The sequence below is a fragment of the Neofelis nebulosa genome, chromosome 5, assembly GCF_028018385.1.
Source record: "Neofelis nebulosa isolate mNeoNeb1 chromosome 5, mNeoNeb1.pri, whole genome shotgun sequence".
NCBI classification, from domain to species: domain Eukaryota; kingdom Metazoa; phylum Chordata; class Mammalia; order Carnivora; family Felidae; genus Neofelis; species Neofelis nebulosa.
Window position 1 is genome coordinate 147,653,544 of NC_080786.1, and position 24,250 is coordinate 147,677,793.

The 24,250-nt window shown below is 45.7% G+C and overlaps 1 protein-coding gene across 1 annotated transcript; it reads left to right on the forward strand.

Annotated features, from left to right (window-relative positions):
• Positions 1-274: 274 nt before the first annotated feature.
• IFNAR1 (interferon alpha and beta receptor subunit 1) lies at positions 275-22,900 on the forward strand. The gene is made up of 12 exons (XM_058732549.1): positions 275-281; positions 519-749; positions 4,731-4,854; positions 8,511-8,689; positions 10,458-10,615; positions 10,725-10,863; positions 11,763-11,877; positions 15,314-15,513; positions 15,625-15,782; positions 18,535-18,685; positions 20,351-20,496; positions 21,628-22,900. The coding sequence occupies exons 1-12, from the start codon at positions 275-277 to the stop codon at positions 21,865-21,867; spliced, it is 1,848 nt and encodes a 615-aa protein (XP_058588532.1). The 3' UTR covers positions 21,868-22,900.
• Positions 22,901-24,250: the final 1,350 nt, after the last annotated feature.

Genomic DNA, 24,250 nt, shown 5'->3' on the forward strand with positions numbered 1-24,250 from the left:
TGCTCGAAACATCTTGGTTTACCTATGGACACTCTTGCCCTTCGTTCACAGCGCTCTGCACGGAAACGGCCTGGCCCGCTCAGCAGCTTCCTCATTCCTGCCTTGAACCCCCAAGCCGCCCAACGCGGCATTTCCAAGGCCTCCCGCCGCAATTAGAGGACCGAGGTTGGATAACTCCTGGGCCCTAAGGCCAGTGCAAGTGCGCGCCGCATTCCTGCGAGGGTCGAGGCCTCCAGTTGGGCGTGGTCTTTCCGGAATGAGAGGGTGAGCCGCCATGGGCGGTCACTGGCGGGAAAAAGGAGGAGTGAGGAGCACAACATACTGCCCACCGCCACTCGAGGAGCGAGCGTCCGGCCCACCTCCCTCCTCGCGGGAGTCCACCAGCGCCCCAGACTCGTAGGCGGGGGAGCCCGCGCAGGGGGCGGGGCGAGCGTGGGCGGGCGGGGCGTGCGCGGGGGGGGGCGGGGCGAGTGCGCGTCGGGGGTGGGCGCGGAGAGGCGGGGCGAGCGCGGGGTGAGGGGTGGGAGGCGGTCGCGGACAGGAGGTGACTGTGCAGTGGGCGGGGCGAGGGGCGGGGCGAGAAGCCGCTTTTGCGCCGAGGGTTGCCTTGCGTTGTAGGGTTCTGCCCGAGGTGACCGAGGATGTGACTGGCCCGGCCGGCGGCGGCCAGCGGAGGATGTTCTCCCTCCTGGGCGCGACGACCCTGATGCTGGTTGCTGGAGCGCCGTGGACTTTGCCCGCAGCCGCAGGTGAGAGACGAGGGGTCCGGGGCTGGGGGGGGGCGGGGGGGGGCGGGCATCAGGCTGGGCGGTAGGGGCGTTGGAAGCCTCCGCCCTTGGAGGCCGGTGGAAGGGGCTGACGTCTGGGAGACCTCTGCTCGTCCGTGGTCACAGCGCTCAAATCGAAAATCTAGAGGAAATAGTGTTCGAGGATCCTTCCACGCCGCTTGCTTGGGAGCCAGCGCACCCGTCCCCCGGTAGGGGACTCCCTCCCCGCCATCCCTCCCCGGGCTCCCACCCCCGCGGTGCTGGGTGTTCAGAGCCTTCCTGTCGCCTTCGTGTCTCTTTGAAAAATCCGGCAGCTTGACTAGAGCTTTAAAAAATAACCAGGGCTTTAGCCGCGAGCTATGCTGCTGCTCCTGAAACCGTGTCTCAATTCAGTAAACAGTTATTGAGATCCTAATGTTGCTCTCTTTCAAAGTCATAAAAATATTCATACTTTTTAAACCTAGTAAATGCAATTCTGGACCCTAGCTTCAGAAAATTATCCAACATGTGGGAGGAAATTTAATATGGGAGGATGTATGTGTTTGGATTTATGTCAGGCTTAAGAAGATAGTAAATCATTTCTGACCATCAGTAGGCATGTGAAAAGCTGGAAGCAACCAATTGTGTAAATTGTACACGGTACAAAGGTGAAATAGACTTGTTGTCAAAAGGATATTGCTGACAGTAATAGGACAAAATCTGAAATCGAAGATGCTACTTAATGACTATTTCCAAGTTCTTTTCCATTTTTCAGTCAATTATTTGGTGGTCTCCCAAATGCCAAGATGCCCCTAACTTCAGGGTCTCTCTGCTTCAGCAGTAGAAGGACTGCATCCCAGAGGAAATCCCTGGTTCTACCCCATCAATGTCCTCTTCTTGTCTCAAGGCTCAGAATTGTTGGAATTAGGCTGGTCTAAACTGGAGACCATAAATGCTTTCGGATCTTTTATTGATTCCCATAAACCCAATCACTGCCCTTTGGCTGCATAGAATCCAGAAAATTACAACAAACGGGATGGGAATAAAGTTTAGAGGAGTGCAATAAGGAAAAGTAGTCTCAGTGATGAAGTCACAGAGAAAATGAATGTAAAAAAGAAAATTGAGGGAGGGGAGACTCAATAAAGAGCTCCCCAAATTAAAAAAAAAAAAACATTTTCAGATGTTTTCTAAGATGCCTCCCCTTTTGACTGCATACCGTAATATCTCCAGCTGGAAAATAGAGGAAGCAGTCCCAATAAAGAAAGTTCTACATGTGGACTCCTATGGTCGAAAGTCTGCAAGGAGATAATTGCTTGCCTTGAGGCAGAAGTAAAGGCTAGAAATACAGTAGGAATACATTTTAAAGCCAGTCTTTAAAAAACTGTAGTTTGTCATAACGAAAGATCAGTCCTTTGTGATGTTGAAGAAATTCCTGTGAACTCAGCATTACGCTGAGTAGTCTGAGAAATGCAGGTTAAGTATGAAGCTATATAGACCCTGCCCTTAAGGAATTTGTAATCTGATGGCAGATATGTGCGTGACACAAAGAAGCAATTGAGTTTTGTTTTTTAGTTTGTTTGTAACATCTTCTTTCAATGAGTTTTGAGGTCCTGCTAGATGTCAGGTACTGTATTGAGTATCTACTTTAGTGTGAAATTAAGCAAATGGATTCCTGCTACAGCATATAAAGAGCAAGGTTAGTATGGGCCGCAGTATTTGAGCTTCAGTATTTGAGCTTCCGTGAGCTGGGTCTGGAGTGTGAGAGGAAGAAAAATTCAGGTTGGAGGGGCCAAAAGGGAAAAATAAGAAGACAGGAAATCCAACTGGGGGAAGATTTGTACTCAAAGCATAAGAAATAAAGCAGATCTCTAGATAGAAGTCCTTAAAAATAAACAGAAGAGGGGCGCCTGGGTGGCTCAGTCGGGTAAGCATCCGACTTCGGCTTAGGTCATGATCTCGCAGTTCACGAGTTCGAGCCCTGCATTGGGCTGTGCTGACAGCTCAGAGCCTGGCGCCTGCTTCAGATTCTGTGTCTCCCTCTCTCTCTGCCCTTCCCCAGCGCATACTCTCTCAATAATAAATAAAACATTAAAAAAAAAATTCTTAAAAAAAAAAAACAGAAGGGTTCAGGCTTGTTAATGAACACGTTTGCAAGTTCCTGTAGGGCTCGGCTGACATGATCAACATTCATACCTCTATGAGATCTAAGAGATCTCATGTCTCTATCTAAGAGATACCTCTATCTCTTGATTTTGTCATGTGAATATTTGGTTTCTGTCAGTAGCTGTTCCCTTTGAATCACACCTGTCTCATTCTCTATCAGAATATATGAAGCGTGAACATAGAATGTGAAACCAAACTGAGGCTGTTACCCAGTGGGACCCTGTATCCTCTCATTGCTTCTAAGATCAAAGAAGATGTTTATACAGACTATTTATTCTTTTTTTTTAACCTTAACTAAAGAATGCTTTTAGTGCTAAAAAATGCCAACTGTAATCTGAGACTTCAGCAAGTTGTAATCTTTTTGCTGGTAGGTCTTTTTTTTTTTTTTAATGTTTAATTTCTTTTCGAGAGAGCACAAGTAGGGGAGAGACAGAGAGAGAGGGCCAGAGGGAAGGGACTTGAACTCACAAACCACGAGACCGTGATCTGAGCTGAAGTTGGACGCTCAACTGACTGAGCCACCCAGGCGCCCCAAGGTCTTTTTTTTTTAATTAATTAGTTTGTATTTATTTATTTATTTTTGTCATCATGATGAGGGCATTAATCCCCATCTCCTAGTTCACCCATCCCCCACCTACCCTCCCTCTGTTAACCACTAGTTTGTTCTCTACAGTTAATCTGTTTCGTGGTTTGTCTCTTTTTTCCTTTGCTCATTTTGTTTCTTAAATTGCACATATTAAAAGAAGGGGCGCCTGGGTGGCTCAGTCGGTTAAGCGTCCGACTTCAGCTCAGGTCATGATCTCACAGTCTGTGAGTTCGAACCCCACGTCGGGCTCTGTGCTCACAGCTCAGAGCCTGGAAGCCTGCTTGCGATTCTGTGTCTCCCTCTCTCCCTGCCCCTCCCCTGCTCATGCTCTGTCTGTCTCTGTCTCAAAAATAAATAAAAACATTTTTAAAAATTTTTAAACTTGCACATATTAATGAGATCATACGGTGTTTGTATTTCTCTGCCTGACTTACTTCGCTTAGCATTATATTCTCTGGCTCTCTCCATGTTGTTGCAAATGGTAAGATTTCATTCTGTTTTACAGCTGAATAATATTCCATTATACCTACATACCACATCTTCTTTTTCTGTTCAGTTACTGACAGACACTTGGGCTGCTCCCATAACTTGGCTTTTGTAGATAAAGCTGCAGTAAACATAGGGGTGCCTATATCCTTTTGAATTACATTTTCACATTTTTTGGGCAAAGAGACATTTTTTCAAATAAAAGACAATTTTCCTTTTTTCTTTTCTCCAGCTTTACTGAGATGTATTTGCCATATAAGGCTAACTTTTTGCAGATTAAAAAAATCTCAGCCTTTTTCCAGCTTTCTCAAATGCAGAGATATAATTAGCAGCCTCCCTGGGCCGCGAGCAATCATTGGGTTTTTGTTTTAGATTTTTGTATATGCTTTATTATATTTGAATGCATTCACCCTTTAATCAGTGATGTGAAAGGAAGACTCACGGTTGTTTTTTTTTTGTTTTTTTTTTTAACTTTTTTAACGTTTATTTATTTTTGAGACAGAGAGAGACAGAGCATGAACGGGGGAGGGTCAGAGAGAGGGAGACACAGAATCTGAAACAGGCTCCAGGCTCCGAGCTGTCAGCACGAGCCCGACGCGGGGCCCGAACTCACGGACCGTGAGATCATGACCCGAGCCGAAGTCGACCACTCAACCGACTGAGCCACCCAGGCGCCCCAAGACTCACGTTTTAAAGAATATGCGCAGTGTGTATGTAACTGTGTTCTTTTTTGTTGCCTTTATTTATAGGGGGAACAAACCTAAAATCTCCTGAAAATGTAGAGGTCCACATCATTGATGACACCTTCACCCTGAGGTGGAATGGGAGCGATCCAGCTGGCGGGAACGTGACTTTCTCAGCAGATTATCAAGTGTATGTGACTCTACTGGTTGGTTTGCAAGAACCATCTGAATCATTTCGAACCATTGTAACCCTGTCATTTGCTTCTCAGAGTTGGGAAACCGTCGGCTTTTCCATCTTCTAGAGGAATTTTATGTCTGTGTGATATTATGCCTTCGTTTCTCCAAATTCATCTTTGGGTGTTTCAGCAAAAGAGGTTTGGGGGATAAGGGTGGCAGACAGCTTCTGTAGACCACACTTTTCTCTTCTAGACGCTCCTCCTTCTTTGAGTACAAATTAGGGTCGGAACTTGAACAGGTCTTGAGGACATGGGAGAGGGCCCCAAAAGGTCTATCCATGGTCTTGGGATAGGCCACCCGCACCCTGCCGGTCAGGCTTTACTATCTCCATTAGGCACAATGTTTTCGTTTTAGATACAGGACCTCGCATTTCCACAGACCCTGTTTCTGGAGTTTCCGTCTCCTCCCTGGTGCTAATTTCCTACGTAATAGCTGCCAAGATAATTGGGCAGGTGGGGAGTTGCAGAAGAAAGGATTACAGGAGGAACACAGCTCAGGAAGCACAGTACTTTGCTTTGGGTGTCCTGGGTGTTAAGTGATCCCTGTCCGGGGTGATCTGTGTCCAAGAAAGAGCGGCCGGAAATTGGGCGGTGAAGAAACGGGGTGCAGGACCTCCAGAACCAGGACGCTCCCACTTCAACCACAGCCCTGGCACCCTCCTTCTCCCATTGATTGTTCTTTGGAGTTTTGTTTATTTTTTTTAGGTTTATTTATTTATTTTGAGAGAGAGAGAGAGAGAGAGAGAATGAGCAGGGGAGGGGCAGAGAGAGGGGGCAGAGGATCCGAAGGGGGCTTCTGTGCTGACAGTAGACAGCCTGACACAGGGCTCGAACTCACGAACCGTGAGATCATGACCTGAGCTGAAGTTGGACGCTTAACTGACTGCGCCACCCAGGCGCCCCCTCCAGTTGGTTGTTAATAGAACTGTGAGATTAATCCCACAGCTTTAGTAATTAGCATGTGTGTACTTGTGCATGTATACATATATATATGTGTGTGTGCGTGTACACACACGAACTTGTATACATACATACGTGGTTTTTCTCGGAATTAATTATTTAAGAATTTATCTCTAGGGGCGCCTGGGTGGCTCAGTCGGTTAAACGTCCGACTTCAGCTCAGGTCATGATCTCACTGCTCGTAAGTTCGAGCCCCGCATGGGGCTCTGTGCTGACGGCTCGGAGCCTGGCACCTGCTCTGGATTCTGTGTCTCCCTCTCTCTTTGCTCCTCCCCTGCTCACGCTCTGTCTCTCTCTCTCTCTCTCTCTCTCTCAAATATTAAAACAAAACAAAACAAAAAAAAACTCATAAAATTTTTATAAAGTTTTCTGTTTATATTAAGAGTTCCTGGATTTTTAAAAATAGATTCTGGGGATGCCCGGCTGGATCAGTCAGTTGAGCATCCAACTTGATTTCAGCTCAGATCATGATCCCAGGGTTGTGGGATCTAGCCCTGTGTCGGGCTCCATTCTGAGTGGGGAGCCTGCTTAGGATTCTCTGTCTCTGTCTCTGTCTCTGTCTCTCTGTCTCTCTCTCTCTCTGCCCCACCCCTACTCTTTCTCTCTCAAAATAAAAAATAGATTCTGGTGTGAAGAAGTGTCTCAGGAATGGTATCATTAAATGCCAGCTCTAACCTCACAGCTCAGATGAGTAAAATAAAAAAGGGAAACCGGCCAGGAATGAAGCTTTCCACATGCTAGTGTATGTTTTTGGCAGATTTTTCAAAGGTTTCTTTTTTGAAAAATGAGATAGACTTGTATTGGGGTCCTCAAAGAACTTATGTGGATAGATCACCCCTGGAGTCTGTTGTCTTAAAGCATTTTTATTTCCATGTATTTCCTTTATTTATTTATTTATTTATTTATTTATTTGAAAGAGAGAGAGAGAGAGAGCACACCCAAGTGAGCTGAGCATGGAGCCTGACGCAGGGCTCAATCCCACAACCCTGGGATTGTGATCTGAGCTGAAATCAAGAGTCAACTGCTCAACCACCTGAGCCACCCAGGTGCCCCTTAAAGCATTTTTTTTAAATTTTTTCTTTCTTTTTTTTTTTTTTAACGTTTATTTATTTTTGAGACAGGGAGAGACAGCATGAACGGGGGAGGGTCAGAGAGAGAGGGAGACACAGAATCTGAAACAGGCTCCAGGCTCTGAGCCGTCAGCACAGAGCCCGACGCGGGGCCCGAACTCACGGACCGCGAGATCGTGACCTGAGCCGAAGTCGGACGCTTAACCGACTGAGCCACCCAGGCACCCCCTTAAAGCATTTTTAAAATGAAATCTACAATATTCTCCTTCCCTCCTCGTCCCCCTCCCCTCCGAGGAACAGCTTAGGCTGGAGCCATGAATCCATCTTGACAAAAATGCCTTCTCACCAGATAGTTCCTCTGCCTGGTTGAAGGTAGACAGGGCTTCACATAGGCAAAAAATTTCGAAACCTGGCAAGTTTCCTCTCACCTTCCCGTCAGTCTCCTCGGTAGGTCAGGCAAAGTGACATGGGGCAACATGACCCTTTCCCTTTTAGGCCCTCCTTGCCAATTTGATTTCTTCCTGTTTTTTGAAGAATCTAATATTGATCAGTTCTACTTTTGAATGGACTAAATCCACTTCAAAGAATTTGTTAATTTATGTTAACATTTTAAGTTCTTTGTCTCTAGTGATGTAGCAGGATTACTGCAATTAGCCAGCCAAAGAGACAGTTTGGTCTTGATGAGGGCAGGGGAAGTTACCAAACCATGCTGATTCTGAGGTCTTTCTTTGGTCTGGTAAATCTATTCGTAGGACAAGTTTAGAAGGGCGTCATCGGGGCGCCTGGGTGGCTCAGTCGGTTGAGCGTCCGACTTCGGCTCAGGTCATGATCTCACGGTTCATGGGTTCAAGCCCCGCATCGGGCTCCGTGCTGACAGCTCGGAGCCTGGAGCCTGCTTTGGATTCTGTGTCTCCCTCTCTCTCTTCTCCTCCCCTCCTTGCAGTCTGTCTCTCAAAAATAAAAATAAACATTTAAAAAAAAAATTTTTTTTTTAAAAAGAAGGGAATCATCAAATCCAGTTACCAAATTTTCGATAAGATCCAGAAATACAAGGCAGTTGGCCAGAAGTCACACAGCTATTCTTAACAAAGTTTGCTGTTACCTTACATGTTATTTCTTTCTCTGCTTTTTTGAAATCCTTCCTAATACAAACCATCACAAAATTATAGAACCGTAGTAAAAAATTAACTCTGTCACAGGGTTCCTGGGTGGCTCAGTCAGTTAAGTATCCAGCTCTTGATTTTCGGTCGGGTCTTAACCCCACAGTCGTGGGATTGAGCCCCACACTGGGCTCCGTGCTGACAATGGAGCCTGCTTGGGACTCTCTCTTGCACTCGTGCACACGCGCTGTCTCTCTCTCTCAAAAAAATTAACTGTCAGAATTATTCCATTTTATAAATAATAACTTGGTATATATGTATTGAAAAAGTGCAGAGTTGCAGAGGAAAACGTTAACAGGACCTCAAATAGAAAAAAAATAACTACTTAGACCAGCTTTATAATGTCAGTAAACAGAGACTGTGTTTAACACTTGTATTTATGTATTTTCTTATGCATTTATTTGCCTTTTTATTTTAAAGACCCAGAAATGATACTTGGCTAAAATTGCCTGGGTGTCAATCTGTTACTAGTACCAAATGCAACTTTTCTTCACTCAAGCTAAATGTTTACGAAAAAGTCAAATTGCGTGTAAGAGCAGAAAAAGGAAACGAGACTTCTCCATGGCATAACGTTGACGCATTCGCCCCATTTGAAAAAGGTAAGAAGTTGCCAGCTGAATTACAGTATATTCTTCATTAAATCTCACTGCAGCAGCTCACTTCGTAAGCCTGTTCATTTGCACGATGTGAAGTCTCCCATTAAAAAAAAAAAAAAGAAAAAAAGCGGGCCACCTAGGTGACTCATCGGTTAAGCGTCCGATTCCGGCTCAGGTCATGATCTCGCGGTTCGTGGGTTCGTGCCCCGTGTCGGGCTCTGTGCTGACAGCTCGGAGCCTGGAGCCTGCTTCCAATTCTGTTCCTCCCTCTCTTTCTGCCCTTCCCTTGCTTGCTCACATTCTCTCTCTCTCTCTCTCTCTCTCTCTCTCTCTCTCTCTCAAAACTAAATAAATACTAAAACAAAAAAAACTCCCAAGAATGATCTGTATCCCTCTCTGCACTTCTCTGCCTGCCGCTCAGCCTGCAGCCTTCTACATCAATTCCGTCCCTCATCACTACACAAAACCACTCTCGTCCAGTACCATGGTGACGTCAACGCCGAGTGAGTCCCCAGCCCTCTTCTAGATCTCCAGGGCCCTGCTCCCTCCCAGCACTCCTGCGCATCGGATCCCTCCTTTGCCACTTTGTTCCGGCCCCCCTGACCTTTCAGTGCCCCACTGCTCACAGGGCTCGGTCCTCGCCTCTTCTCTTTCTACGCTCATCCGCTGCTAATCTGGCTCTCGAGCCCATCTGTATGCTCTTGAGAAAGGCCCACGCTTACACCTCCAGCCCCACTCTTTTCCCCTCGCCTTTAGACTGGTATCAGCAGTTCTCGAATTCAGCATCCCTGCGTAGATGCCTGGGGGTCATCTGGCCAAAGCTCTTGATTTCCTCCCCTCAAAACCTGCTCCTCTAGCAGTTTTTTCCATCCCTTCTAAGGACAGCACCTATTTATTCGCTCGCTCCGGCCAAGAGTCTTGGAGTCCTCCTTGGCATCCTGCCTCCAGCCTGCCAAGGAATTCTGAAAGATCAACCTTCAGAGCATGTCCCGAATAGGATCCTCTGTCACTGCACCCCACCCCCCACCCCCACCTGGGCCAGCCTTCACTAAGCCACTCCCACTTGCCACTTGAACTTCTGCAGTAGCTTCTTCCCGGCCTCCCTGCTTCCTCGGACATTAACTAGGATGATCTTTCCACAATGTAAATCACGGCGGCATGGCTCTCCTCGGATCTCACCCCGACAATGATTAACTACATGAACTAGGAACTACTACGGGGTTCTTCCTTTGTCATCTGGCTCCCAGCTACTCCTCTGATCTCCTTTTCAACCATTCAGCCATTCAAGCCTCTTCATCATCTCTTGCAAAGGGGGAGCACATTCCCACCTCGGAGGCTCTGCACTTGGAGCACCCTCGGGCAGGAATACCTTTTCCCTACGTAATGTGCATGACTGCCGCCCTTAAGTGACTTATGCCTCTGAGCACCTGTCTCAGAGAGGCTTTTCCGGACTAATTTACCTAAAACAGCCCTTGCCACTGGCCTCTGTCCCTTTATGTCACTTCATTTTTCCGTATAGCACACCACATTGTATGTATTCGTTTATTTGGGTGTTTGGGCGTTTTTTTGTTTTTTTTGATTGTCTTTTTCGTTTGTTTGTTTGTTTGTTTTGTTTTTTGCCATATGCCCCACTGAAATGTAGGCTCTGCAAGGGACTTTCTCTGTTTGACTATGCCAGGCACATACGAAGCACTTAGAATTATTGGCCAACTGAATGTTTTGACCTTGTGTTAATGAAATTGTTATAATAAATACGTTGGTCTTTTTACAGCTCAAATTGGTCCTCCAAAAGTACATTTAGAAGCCGAAGATAAGGCAATAAAAATAAACATCTCCCCACCTGGAGCAAAAGATGGTGTCATGTGGGCTCTGGATAGCTCGAGTTTTACATACAGCTTAGATATCTGGAAAAACTCTTCAAGTGCCGAAGTGAGCATGACTTTTACCTTTGTTCAGCAGAAAGGCAAAAGGACATAGATCTGTTCCAGATTTTGACTGTATACTTTTTAACAGCAGAATTCTATTTGTTTTATTATAGATAAAGACTAAAACTGTTTATCCCAGAGACAAAATTTATAAACTCTCACCAGAGACGACTTACTGTTTAAAAGTTAAAGCAAGACTTCTGCCGAGAAAAATTGGTGCCTATAGTCCAGTGTATTGTATAAAGACCACAGGTAAGGAGGAAGTTATGCTTTAGATTCAGTAACTGTATGTCCGGATGGGCAATCTATTAATTGTGGCATTTTTCCCCCTTGGGTTGCTGGAGGTTATATGATGGTTTAATAGATGTTAAAACAAAAACATTATCACTGCCGTTACATAAGGGGAAAAATGTCACAGTGTTTGGGATTGTTTTTGTCTCAAGTCCAGAGGAATGAAAATTCTGCCTAAAAGTCTAAATAATTTCTAATGACAAAAGCTGATTTTTATTCGCTCAGAATCCACAAAGTAGCTGCCAGAGGAGCAGTTAGTTTTCCAAAAAGTATACCTTTATAAGTGAAATGTTCAAATGTGAAAGCATCCTGATATATTTCATCAATGACATCTTGCCAGTAATTAAGGTCCGGGGTTAGGAGCTTAGATTTGTTTGTTATTTTGATCGTCAGTTTAATATGCTTTGTTTAATATGCAACACAGAAGGATTTAAAGTTTTCCTCTCCTGCCTCCTTTCCCCTGGTTCCGTTTATTAGTGACAAGCGCTGCTCTCATTTTGTACATATTCTTTCCTGCCTTGGTCAGGGCTCGTGTAAGCATACGCACAGACCTACAGTTTCTTGGTTTTGGCTTTCAAAATAAAAAAATTGGATCCTGCTAGATCTGTCTTTCCACTTCCTCGTTTAACCTAATGCACTGAGGATCTCTTTGTGCGTGAGCACATACAGATCTATCACATTCTTTTAAGTGGCTGAACCATACTGCATTGTGTGAACATATACCAGAACTCACTTAGCCGTTAACCTCGTGATAAAATGTAAGCCTTTTATTTTCTTTGCCGTGCCGCTAAGAATTCTTACCATACGTTATCTCCCTAAAGTAAAAATGCATGCTTTTCTGTGTAATCTTTGTCTTCTAGTTGAAAATAAGCTGCCTCCACCAGAAAACGTTCGAATTGATGCTGTAAATGACATCTGTGTTCTTAAGTGGGATTACGCATCTGAAAACATGACTTTTCAAGCTCAGTGGCTCCAGTAAGTCCTAGTCCATTAGTTTCCTTTTGCACAGTTTATTTTGCACAGTTCGTTATGGTTCCTTTCGTTCCACTTCAGCCCCCCACTGTTCCAGGCACACGTGCTGACTGATGGAGACGCGTTACCCTATATCGGAAATGGATGTTTAATACCGGTTCCCGCTCTGCCGGTAACTGACTGGATGGCACTGAGCTAATCCCTTACTCTTTTGGCCTCACTCTCCTCATTTGTTGTAAGATGGGCACACTCTCATAATATCTCGAGTGCCCACTGGCTCTTTTTCTTTTTCCTAAGTATGTGTCTCGTTGTGTGTGTCATTTCCCCATTCTGCCATATTTGACCCATGACCCTGACCTGTTCTTCAGAACTCGCTTTTTCCGGGAGTCCTTGAAATGATCTCAGTCCAGCCACTCTGCCTTGCTCAAGTCAGCCTTCCCATTTCCTTGACGACTTCATTAGTTCTGACAGGTGTTTTTAGTGATGACTTCAGTGGGAAACGGAGAGAGCCGGGGAGAACTGTGTTCTCGCCGACACTGGATGACGTCTAGGCGCCGCAGAAGTGGGCTGGGAGAGAACCGCACGCGGTTCACGTTGACCGGGAGGTTGTAGGGGATAAAGAGGCAAATCAGGTGGAAGGAGAAGGGGGCCGTAGGGGAGGAAAGGGATGGGAAAGAAAGCTCTGTTTAGAGCAGAGGGATAGAGGGACCAGAGGCAAGGAAAGAAAGAGCCAGGAGAGAAGCGAGAAGCAAACAGGGCAAAGGGAAGTGGATACTGACTCTGCTGGACTTTCTCTGTCCTTCAGTGTTGGTCGTGGAATAGAAATGTGCCCCCGTGCCTCCATGCGTGCCCATGAACCCTCAGACGGACCAGGAAACCGTGCAGTGGCCTTTTGTGTTCACTTCCCTCCCAGCAGGATGCTGAATGATAGGGCCACAGACGAGAGAGGGATGGAGGTTTCCGGTGGCCCGTCTCGAATTGTCTTTTGGGTACTTGGCCCACTGTACAAAGCCCGCAAGGGACTGTAAAGGGGCAGCCGAATACGGCCCGTGGTTCTTGAAATCCAAAGCGGGTAGCTGAGGTTGCATAGCAAGGTGTGATTTGGGGCTGAGGAGTGGTGTACAAATTAAAAGGTGACAGAAATCGAAAATGCGAAGGTGCGAGTGGGGCTGGAGAGGCCAAAGGAGCCGCGTGGAGGGGGAGGAGATGTGAACAAGGCCTGGATTGGTGAACCACATGTTTTAAACTGGACGAGATGGGGCACATTAGGCAGAGCTACACCACACGGGAAGCTCAGGCTGCGAAGAGATCTAGAACTAGGTCAGCACGCCTGGGTGGCTCAGTCGGTTAAGCATCTGACTCTTGATTTTGGCTCAGGTCATGGCCTCACGGTTTGTGAGTTCGAGCCCCGCATCGGGCTCTGCGCTGACAGTGCATAGCCTGCTTGGGATTCTCTCTGCCCCTCCCTCCTCTCTAAATAAATAAACTTTAAAAATAGGTGATAGATAGATAGATAAAATTAGGTCAAGGTAAGGGGGAGGTACAGTTTTCTATTGCTCTGTAACAAATTACCACAAATTTAGCAGTGTAAAGAGGGCTGTTACCTCCACTGACGTTGGGTCAGGGGACCAGGCCTGGCTTGCATGGTCCCTCTGCTCAAGGGGTCCCAAGGCAGCAGTCCAGGTGTCATCTGGGGCTGTGGTTTCATACAGCCCTCATAGAGGACCTTGGGGTCCTCTCCTACACTCATGTGGTTGTTGACAGAATTCATTTCTCAAAGCTATAGGACTTGTGGTGACCTACTTCTTGGAGGCCATCAGGAGAGAGAATCTCAGATCTCTAGACCTCTTTTTGGGGGCTTGTTTGATGAGGCAGGTCCCTCAAGCTTAGTGTCATTCAGTTAACAAAGAGTCTGCTGATTTGGGACCTTAATTTCATTTGCAAATCCCTGTATCTTTGCCATATAATGTAACCTACTCAAGAGTTCATGGATTCTGCCCACACTCAAGGGGAGGGAATAGATAGGACATGTGCACCAAGGGTGAGAATCTTGGGGGCCATCTTGGAATTTTGCCTACCACGTGGGAGAAGACCCGCGTTGAGAACAGTTGAACCTTTGGTCATGGGAGAGAAATGGGAGAGAAAGTTGAATAGGTAGGATGGAGTAAGATAAGCTTAGCCTCAGACTGCCCTCTAGGCATTTGGGTGCTGTTCAGAATTTTACATTGAGGGATAGGTAACATGAGGTCCATATTCAAGGAGGGTGAAGGTTGCTGCATTGTATGTGATGCAGTGAACCATTGCAACCCCAAAGACAGGAGAACCAGTTAGGAGGCTATTGTAGTTCCAAGCTTGAACTGGGATGCTTCGAGCCGTTGGTTTCTGAGCAATTTACTTGACCTCCCCAGGCTCAGTTAGGTGCCCACATTCTGTCTAGACTTGCTCTTTTCACCCTGTGGTGTACATCTCCCATTATAACAGGCAGCCATTGGGATGTGGGTGGATGTGTCACAGCTGGTTTTCCAGAAGAAAAAGCCTTATTTTTAATGTTTGCCAGTTTTCATGATGTAAATGCTCCCACTGTGGTCACTTTTTTTTTTTTTCTTTTTACTGTGTTCACTTTCAAGCTTCCAACATGATGTCATCGAACCTGGTGTTGGGAAGAAACACACAGCAAAACTCCATTACATAGTATGTCCACCACATAGATACAATAGGTGTGAATAGCTTTCAGCACAGATAATAAAATATAGTCAATAATTAGGACAAGAGGACTCTCGAGCCAGGTTGTCTGTCACCTGTGCTTCTGACCCACCAGCTACAAATTTTAAAAAAAGACAGAAAATGAAAAAAGAAGAGAAGAGTTTTGAGTATTTTTATTTTTAATGCAAACTCTTTGTAAGCTTATGCAATTTGATCTTTTTTTTTTTTTAATATCTTATTTACTTTTTGGGAAAGTGCAAGTGGGGGAGGAGCAGAGAGAGGGGGACAGAAGACCCGAAGCAGGCTCTGCACTGACAGGGTGACAGCAATGAGCCCGATTTGGGGCTCGAACGCTCAAACCGGGAGATCATGACCTGAGCTGAAGTCGGACGCTCAACCCACTGAGCCACCCGGGGGCCCTGCAGTTTGATTTTTAATAATGGCTTTCAATAATGGGTTCACAGCATTGCTGACTATTCAGCAGCTGTTTTTGTGTGCTGGCACTGGTCAGCCCCGGCACACCCATGCTTTATCACATTCTGGAACAAGGTCTTCGGTTCTCTGCGTCGTATGGACGTCTCTGACACCGTATTGCGAGACACTGAGGGTGGGGACTGTTTACCTCTGTAACCTTAGTCCCTAACAGAGTGTCTAGCATATTATAGGTGTTTCATAAATACTTATTGAATGATCATGTTTGTAATAAAAAAAATTTTTTTTTTTTTTGTCTTAAAAGTGCCTATTTTAAAAAGATTCCTGGGAACAACTCAGGTAAATGGAAACAAATGCCAGGCTGTGAAAATGTCAAAACTACCCAGTGTGTCATTCCTCAAAATACTTTCCAGAAAGGAATTTACCTTATCCGTGTTCAAGCATCTGATGGAAATATCACATCTGTTTGGTCTAAAGAAAAAAGATTTGATGCTCAATTACAAAGTAAGCCAGTAGTTTTTCCTCCGGAATGCGTTTCTCTGATTTGATGCAAATTCTTAACGCTGTTTTCCTGAGTCCCAAGTTGAGCATCGTGTCTGTACATTTTTTTCCTAGGTGTCCTCGTTCCTCCAACCATTAATGTGAAACCCACGAATGATGTTTCCCTGCGGGTCTTTATCGGCGCTCCAGAAGAGTCTGAAAACAAGTCTGTGAACCAGCATTACTCACTAATTTATGAAATCATATTTTGGGAAAACACTTCAAATGCTGAGGTAAAACACACACACACACACACACACACACACAACAACAACAACAACAAACTATGTGGTGCAAGTTTGTAATGTAGGGCTGTAAATGTGATTTGGGTAAACAAAGTTTGAAGTTAAAATTTTGGCAAAATTTGTAAACTCTAATAATGTTAGCATCTTTCCATGTTTTGCGTGCTAGTTATGGATCATCTGCGTCTGGGCCCGTTTGTTTTTAACACTCAGATCCCTGAGCCCTTTTACTACTCAAATCAGAATCTCCAGGGGTAGAACTCAGGAATTTGTGTTTTTAAAACGATTCCTGGGTATTTATCTAAACCAGGGTTGCTCAATGCTGTTGACCTTTGGATTGGATCATTCTTTGTGATCAGAGTTGTCTTACACATTATGGATGCCAGGATCATCCCTCCCAGTCAGGACAACCAAAAAAACCTTTAGATGTTGCCAGATATCCATTGGAGGCAGGGTACCTCTGAGGAGGTGAAGAATCTTAGATGGTACAACGGTTTGTGGCCCTCCAGGAGGAAACCATGCCTCCAGAGTTCAATTTCGCTCAACAAACTCAATTTCGTGGCAAGGGAAAAGATTAGAAAACAGTCCTCTAAAAAGGCTCCTGAGCTGGGGGACTCATGAAAAAAAAAAGGCTAAGAAACATGGGTTTAAACACTAAAATTCAAAAACCATGGGCAAAGATAATATACAACGTCAGATAATCCACATTATTCCTAGATCTCTTTTCCCTGTGGAATTACAGTCAAGGACTCAACCTTTAAAAATCTTAGGCAGTCGAGTGGGGTGAATTCTGTAACTTGACTTCATTTTCAGTTGGAAATCTAAGAAGATTCCAGTGACTTGGCTGCTTTCCTTTTAACTATCTGAACACACTGTAACCAAAGCATAATTTAGTACACTGAGAATTACAGTCAGTTCTCAGTTATCCCTACATCAGGAAAACCTAAACGTGTGTCTTAAGCCACCAAATTGTGTAACCTTACACAAGGTGCTTTACCTCTGAGATTTTGTTTCCTCTTTTGTAAAGTGGTGGTAGTCATAGTAACTATATTTTTTTTGAAAGGATGTTTATGTTTATAAGGTTTAAAATGAAGCAACATCTGAGGGGTACCTGGCCAGCTCAGTCGGTGGAACTTGTGACTTTTGATCTTGGATTGTGGTTTGAGCCCCATGTTGGGTATAGAGATTACTTTAAAAAAATTTAAAAAAAAATTTTTTTTAACGTTTATTCATTCTTGAGAGACAGAGACACAGAGCAGGAGTGGAGGAGGGGCAGAGAGAGAGACAGGGAGACAGAATCCGAAGCAGGCTCCAGGCTCTGAGCTGTCAGCACAGAGCCTGATGTGGGGCTCAAACCCACGAACTGTTGAGATCATGATGTGAGCCGAAGTCAGACGCCCAACCTACTGAGCCACCCAGGCACCCCTTATTTAAAAAATTGTTTAATCTTTTAAAAAAATTTTTTTTTAATGTTCTTATTTATTTTTGAGACAGAGAGAGACAGAGCACGACTGGGGGAGGGGCAGAGAGAGAGGGAGACACAGAATCGGAAGCAGGCTCCAGGCTCTGAGCTGTCAGCACAGAGCCCGACACGGGACTCGAACTCACAGACTGTAAGATCATGACCTGAGCTGAAGCCGGACGCTTAACCGACTGAGCCACCCGGGCGCCCCTAAAAATCTTTTAAAACGAGGCAACATATGAAAATACCTAGCACATGACTTGACAGATAGTAGAGATTAAATAATTTCACTGGCCATCTTGTCCTGTCTGGCCAATACGGCAGTTATTACACTCATGATAGCAACTCCTATTTATTGAAAGCTTATTAAGCAGCAGGTACTGTGGTAAGTCATTTACGTCAACCGTCTCAGTCATTCTTCCACAGAACAACCCTGCCAGACGATCTGATTGATGAAATCATTCAGCAGACACTTGGGATGGAGTGTCTGTCCCTTACTCCTTCCCTGATTGATGCGGAGCTTTCGACAGTGGAACGTGGCTGGGTGTGATGTGAGCATAGTTTGGCTCGGCACTCAGACTTCTCTCGTTTGCCAGGAGGGAACAATGCTCCACCTAGTTTCTGGTCCAAGGAGGATGAGGGACTCGTGGAGGAGACTTAAACCTGACCCACCGCCTCCATGAGGGCTCCCCAGCCAGTCAGAACATGTTGGGGGGGGGGGCGGGGCGGGGGGGGGGAATAAATGTGTTTTCAGCCACGGGACGTTTAGTGTTATTATGTAACACTGCACGTTACTTCGTTGTCCTTGTTTCATGATGTTGTTACACAATATTATGGTGGCCATACCTGACTACTACAGGGAGACGCAATAATTGTCTTCGTTTTACAGATCTGGAAATAGGGCAGGGAGAAATGAAATAACTTCGCCAAAGGCCACATAGCTATACGTGATACCTTAATACAGGCAGTTTAAGGCCAGAACCCCCCACTCCTGAGCAGAGGAAGTACAATGGCAATTAATCCAAATCCACAGGTACTTATAAATTAGAGTTGTCTTAGGACTCTATCTTACTCTTTTTTTTGGAAGCAGCATTTTTAACTTTGATTTGGTTCTGATGTGTCATCCAAAACAAATTTATATTTCTCAAATGCACTCCAACTAAGTGGTTAGGAGGCGCCAGTCCTAGACTGGATATTTAGAGAATTCGGGAAAGTGACATTCCCTATCTGATTTCCTAAGGTAACTAAATTTTATCAATGATCTCCTTATATTTTTTATAGAGAAAAACTCTAGAGAAAAGAACTGACTTTACTTTTCCTAACTTGAAACCACTGACTGTATATTGTGTCAAAGCCAGAGCACTCACTGAGAATGAAAGGTGGAATAAGAGCAGCGTTTTTAGTGATCCTGTGTGCGAGAAAACAAAACCAGGTCAGAATCTCTCATTATATCTTAAAAAAAAATTGTTTTAATGTTTGTTTATTTTTGAGAGAGAGAGAGAGAGAGAGAGAGAGGAAGACCGAGTGTGAGTGGGGGGAGGGGCAGAGAGCAGGGCAGACTCAGAATCTTAGGCTCCAGGCCGTGAGCTGTCAGCACAGAGCCCGACACGGGGCTCGAACCCATGAACTGTGAGATCACGACCTGAGCCAAAGTCGGACACTTAACCAACTGAGCCACCCAGGTGCCCTTGTTGTATCTTTTTTAAAAATGTAACTAGACTTAGGGCGCCTGGGTGGCTCAGTCAGTTAAGCATCCAACTCTTGATTTCGGCTCAGGTCAGCGATCTCACAGTTTGGGAGTTTGAGCCCTGCATCAGGCTCTGTGCTGATGGCATGGAGCCTGCTCGGGATTTTCTCTCTCTCCCTTTCCCTGTACCTCCCCTGCGTGCTCTCTCTCTTTCATCAAAATAAACAAACTTTTTTTCTTTTCTTTTTTTTGTTAATGTAACTAGACTGGGGCGCCTAGGTGGTTCGGTCATTTGAACACCTCTTGATTTGGGCTCAGGTCATGATCTCACAGTTCATGAACCCAAGCCCCACATCGGGCTCTGTGCTGACAGTGTAGAGCCTGCTTGGGATTCTCTCTCTCTCGCTGTTTCTCTGCCTCTCCCCAGCTCGCTGTCTCTCAAAATAAATAAATAAACTTTAAAAATAACTCAATTCACTGAGGTTGTAAAATATTTCCTTTTTCACTACTTTAAAAGTATAAAGAGAATATTTTCTTCATGAACTACATGAATCAAAAGTAGACCTTCAAGTTAAGTCTTTCAGTTTTAGAAAATATTCTTCTTTTCTTTTCTTTTTTCTTTTTAATGTTTTATTTTTGCGAGAGAGACAGAGCACAAGCAGGTGAGGGGCAGAGAGACAGGGAGACACAGAAACCAAAGCAGTCTCCAGGCTGTGAGCTGGCAGCACAGAGCCCGATGCAGGGGTTGAACCCACCAACCACGAGGTCACGACCTGAGCGGAAGCCAGACGCTCAATCGATTGAGCCACCCAGGCACCCCTAGAAAATATTTTTAATGCACAGTTCAGTGTTTTTGAATGTGTTAAATTTCTTCCAGTACCCACACAATTAATTGCTGTTACCAGTTACTCTTTAGCATTTCATAAAACTATTTTTGACTTTTTTTTTTTTTTACATCATTCTTAATACGATTATCATGCAGAAATCGCTTCAGTAGCTCAATTGTGAATTTTGTTATGAGGGAATGGTGAAGTCCCATGTTGTATTTTCCAGTTCCTAGTGTTGACTTGTAGATACTTACTCGTCACAGAATGGTTTTAATCAGGCCAGCTGTGTGTTACAGAAATGCTAGAGAATACTTGGCACGTTGGGAGCCACATGTCAACGTGGCCTCCTTCACTAAGCCTCTCTTACTTCACTGGCCAGGCCACCATCTTTAAACGGACATGGGTTGCCTACAGCTGCTGTATGCTCAGTGTTACCAGAAGTATTTCTAAAGGCGTATGGTTGCATACATTTTATGTTTCCTTTCACGTGGCTACGTGTTATGCGCACACAGTGTCAGCACTATTAACGTGTTTGCGTGTCAAAACTTATGTTGAAGCTAAACATCACTTATTTCTGTTTTAGGAAGTACTTCCAAAACGTGGCTCATAGCCGGGATTTGTGCTGCCTTATTGTCCATCCCGGTCGTCACTTACGTTCTGAAACTGTTCCTGCGATGTGTCCGTTATGTGTTCTTCCCATCAAGTACACCTCCTTCCACGATAGATGAGGTATGTTACTCTTCTGTGTCGCCAGGTGGATTTTTCTTAAAATGAACGGGAAGTATATTTCGTTTCAACAGAATCCATACTTTTTTCTTGTTACGCAGAAACTAATACAGACTGGGCTGTTTTCTTCAGCTGTCAGTAAATTGGCTTTAGAAACAGCCATTTAACATCACATAACATGGACTGGTAACGTGTCTGTCATCTCCTATTATTCTGGCAGTTTGGCCCCTGTGGCATTTGTTTTACCATTGAAAGGCTTGGCAAAACATAAGAGACTCTTAAAAACTGAGAACGAACTGAGGGTTGATGGGGGGTGGGAGGGCGGGGAGGGTGGGTGATGGGCATGGAGGAGGGCACCTGTTGGGATGAGCACCGGGTGTTGTATGGAAACCAATTTGACAATAAATTTCATATTAAAAAAAAAAAAGAAAAAAGAAAGAAAGGCTTGGTAGTCACCAAAAGCCTACCACATTGTTGTGAGTTGCACAAAGTGTATTCTGTAGATGACCTCACAGACAGGGAAATAAGGAGAATGAGCCTCCTCTCCCGACACCTCGCGGGTTCCTGTTTGGCACACCTGTGAGGGGAGCCGATTTAATGAAAGCACTCGATGATCAAGGCCCAAGCGCAAGGACCCGGCCTGGGGATGGTGGGTTCGCCTAGGTGGGCTTCAGGCTGCCTGCCTCGAGAGTGTCGTTCGGGGCTCCGGCTTTGCAGCTCCAGAGACGTGGAGGCGAATTGTTGATCAGCCACAATCCGTCTGCACATGTTCACTCTGTGAGCTCCAGCCGATCACTGAAGAGAACCTGAGCGAGCGCCCTTACGGAGTAAAATTTCCAGACACCCTCGCCACAATCCCAGAGCACCCCCCCCCCCCCCCGCCCCGTTCCGTCCTCTCCCGTGCTCACCGGGCCCCTGACCCTAACAGTGCTCAGATGTACGTGACCTCACAAGTGGCCGTGTTCTAAACCTTAGACTGGGGTCGATAGGCTCTTAGCTGACTGTTTTTTCATATGCACGCCAAAAGACAGCTTTTCTCGGTACTGGATGTAGGAGACAGAAGCTAGGTGATTAGTAGGAAACTGTTAACTCTTTTAAACAACCTGTTTCCATTCCTCCCCTTCTTTAAATCAGTATTTCTCTGAGCCGCCACTCCGGAACCTCCTCCTTTTCACTTCTGAAGAGCAAACTGAAAGGTGTTTTATAATCGAAAATACAAACATTATCACCGCAGTAGAAGAAACTGAGCAAATCGGTGAAGATCACAAAAAATACAATTCCCAAACCAGTCAAGATTCGGGAAATTACTCGAACGAAGACGACAGCAACGACAGCAAAAGCGGCGAAGACTTCCCGCAACAGGAAGCCGAGTGACCGGAAGCGAGCGCTACACCCTCCGGAAGTTGCGTGGGAGGCACGCCGGAAGTGCGAGCTGCGCCGCTTGGTCCCTCCGCTCCGGCTTGCTGGGGAAGGAAAACATCTCCGGGTCGTAGGTCCTAAAATACAGGCAAGCACGTGACAGCGGTATTTGCAAACGGAAGAACACAGATCGGGACACACGTTCTCCGTATTCTTTCCCACGTGTGGAGCCGTGACCGAGGGTGGTTAATTGTGTTCCCGTCGGGTAACACGGTCACCGTGCTGCCTGTGGCCGCGCGTCACCCATTCGTTCGCCATCCTCCATTCCCAGTGTGATAGTTAAGGATTTTTCCGGGAGCAGTTAGACACTCTTGTAGGCCCTTGGGAAATTTCCTCAGAAAAGCCGGGTTCCGTTACCACTGGTTTTCTGGAAAACAGCTTAGTCCAGAAAACATCTGCAGATGCCAGGAATGGGATCCGTAACATTTTCAGGGGACTTCTCTCCGGGTATCCCCGAAACACTGGCTCTACATCACAGTTACCTCTCCCTTCTGTGGTTGAGGCTTCAAAACAGGTAATCTTTTGCTAGACATTAACACTTCCCGATTCAGAACTTAATTCACAACTTAGTAGAACAGTAGCTTCTGAATTCGCAGCCACCGAAGTTACAGAGAAAGGGCAAACTGTCTAGAGAAGTTAGGATTTTTTTTAGCAGAAGGAAGTATGTAGAGGTGAGCCAGGTGTATGCAGGAAGGCTTGAGACCAGAATTTGCTACCGATAGAGTACGAGGTAGAAGATAATTCAGTAGGAGGAAAGCAGGTGACTTTAATGTAAAATAAGAGTAATGTGTCTAATCAACTTTTAATTATTAACGTGCCGTGTGGTCGCTTGTTGCTAGGCTCATGTGCCTTTTTTTTTTTTCCTTTCTCAGTTTTATTGAGATGTAATTGACCTGTAACTTACCTGTGTCGTGTCTCAAACCCACCCAGCTTCTCTGTGTCGTGTGGCTGTGTTCAGGCATCCCTTCTGTTTCGTTTACGTGTGCTCGAGAAAAGGAAAATGTATTGCCGAGGTGAGGAAGAAAATGTAACTGGAAGGAAAACCTAATTTTAAGAATTACATGTTTTCCAAAGGCCACCTAGAGTTTATATTTAAACTATTCACGGAGATCGTTCCGTTAGGAAGGAAGTCTGGGAATTTTGGTGGCCTCTGGAGGGAGAAGAGATGGGAGTGACATGGTGCGCTGGGACATCTGTAACCTAAGGCCAGTATTGTGTACGCGGTGGTCCCCACGGAGGTGACAGGTTCATCCGTGGGGAAGAAAAGGTTGAAGGCGGCTGCCCTGGGGAAGGCCGTACACCTGCACGTCATGCGCTCTCCGGGACCTGCCGTCCAGGCTGCGGGCAGAGCGCCGCGGGGGTCAGGAAGGCCCCGGAGCCCCCTCTGAGACACAGGCCTGCGCTGGGGGGGATCCCTGAGGTGACCCGCACACATTCGCCTTTTGATCTTTCTGACCGGAGACATTTCCTTGCAGGCAGACCTTCTGGGTTGGCCATCTATTTGTAGAGGTGATAGGAATGTGTTCGGACACCCTGTCCCCCACCCTGCGGCTTTCATGCCGAGCTGATGGCGACGGTCCCGGCCAGCACCCAGGCCCTAGATTGACCCCGGCAACAAAGCTGGGCCCTACGATGTGGCAGCGTGCGTCTTCACCTCTGTGGTGTTGAGTGAGCACACGTCTCAGCAGTAGCGGCAAACACAAAGCTGCTCAGTTTTGCCCTCGTTGTCTAGACCTGAAAATACAGGGGCGCCTGGGTGGCGCAGTCGGTTAAGCGTCCGACTTCAGCCAGGTCACGATCTCGCGGTCCGTGAGTTCGAGCCCCGCGTCAGGCTCTGGGCTGATAGCTCGGAGCCTGGAGCCTGTTTCCGATTCTGTGTCTGCCTCTCTCTCTGCCCCTCTCCCGTTCATGCTCTGTCTCTCTCTGTCCCAAAAATAAATAAATAAAAAACGTTGGAAAAAAAAAAAAAATTAAAAAAAAAAAAGAAAATACAGTTCCTTTCCATTCCGCATTATGGTCTGCTTGTAACACAGCCAGGAGGTGCTTCCTTGCAAAGTGAGGAGTATTTTTTCCGAAGAATAGTTTGCTTGGAAGTATCGTGTCCTCGCGATGCCGAGAAAATGCCTCGTGATTACAATATGGATTGTTCTCGGAGAGGCTGAATGTAACCTGAGAGTTTGTGTAAAAGATCTGTATCATCGCAGCCAGAAATCTTTATTATAGATTAATAGCCATTGTAAGTAGTGCCATGGGTCCGTAAACACATACCTTCACGTTTGTATTTACCCTTGCCCTCACATATGATGTGGGCCATATCCCATTGTTAGGACAGCCATAA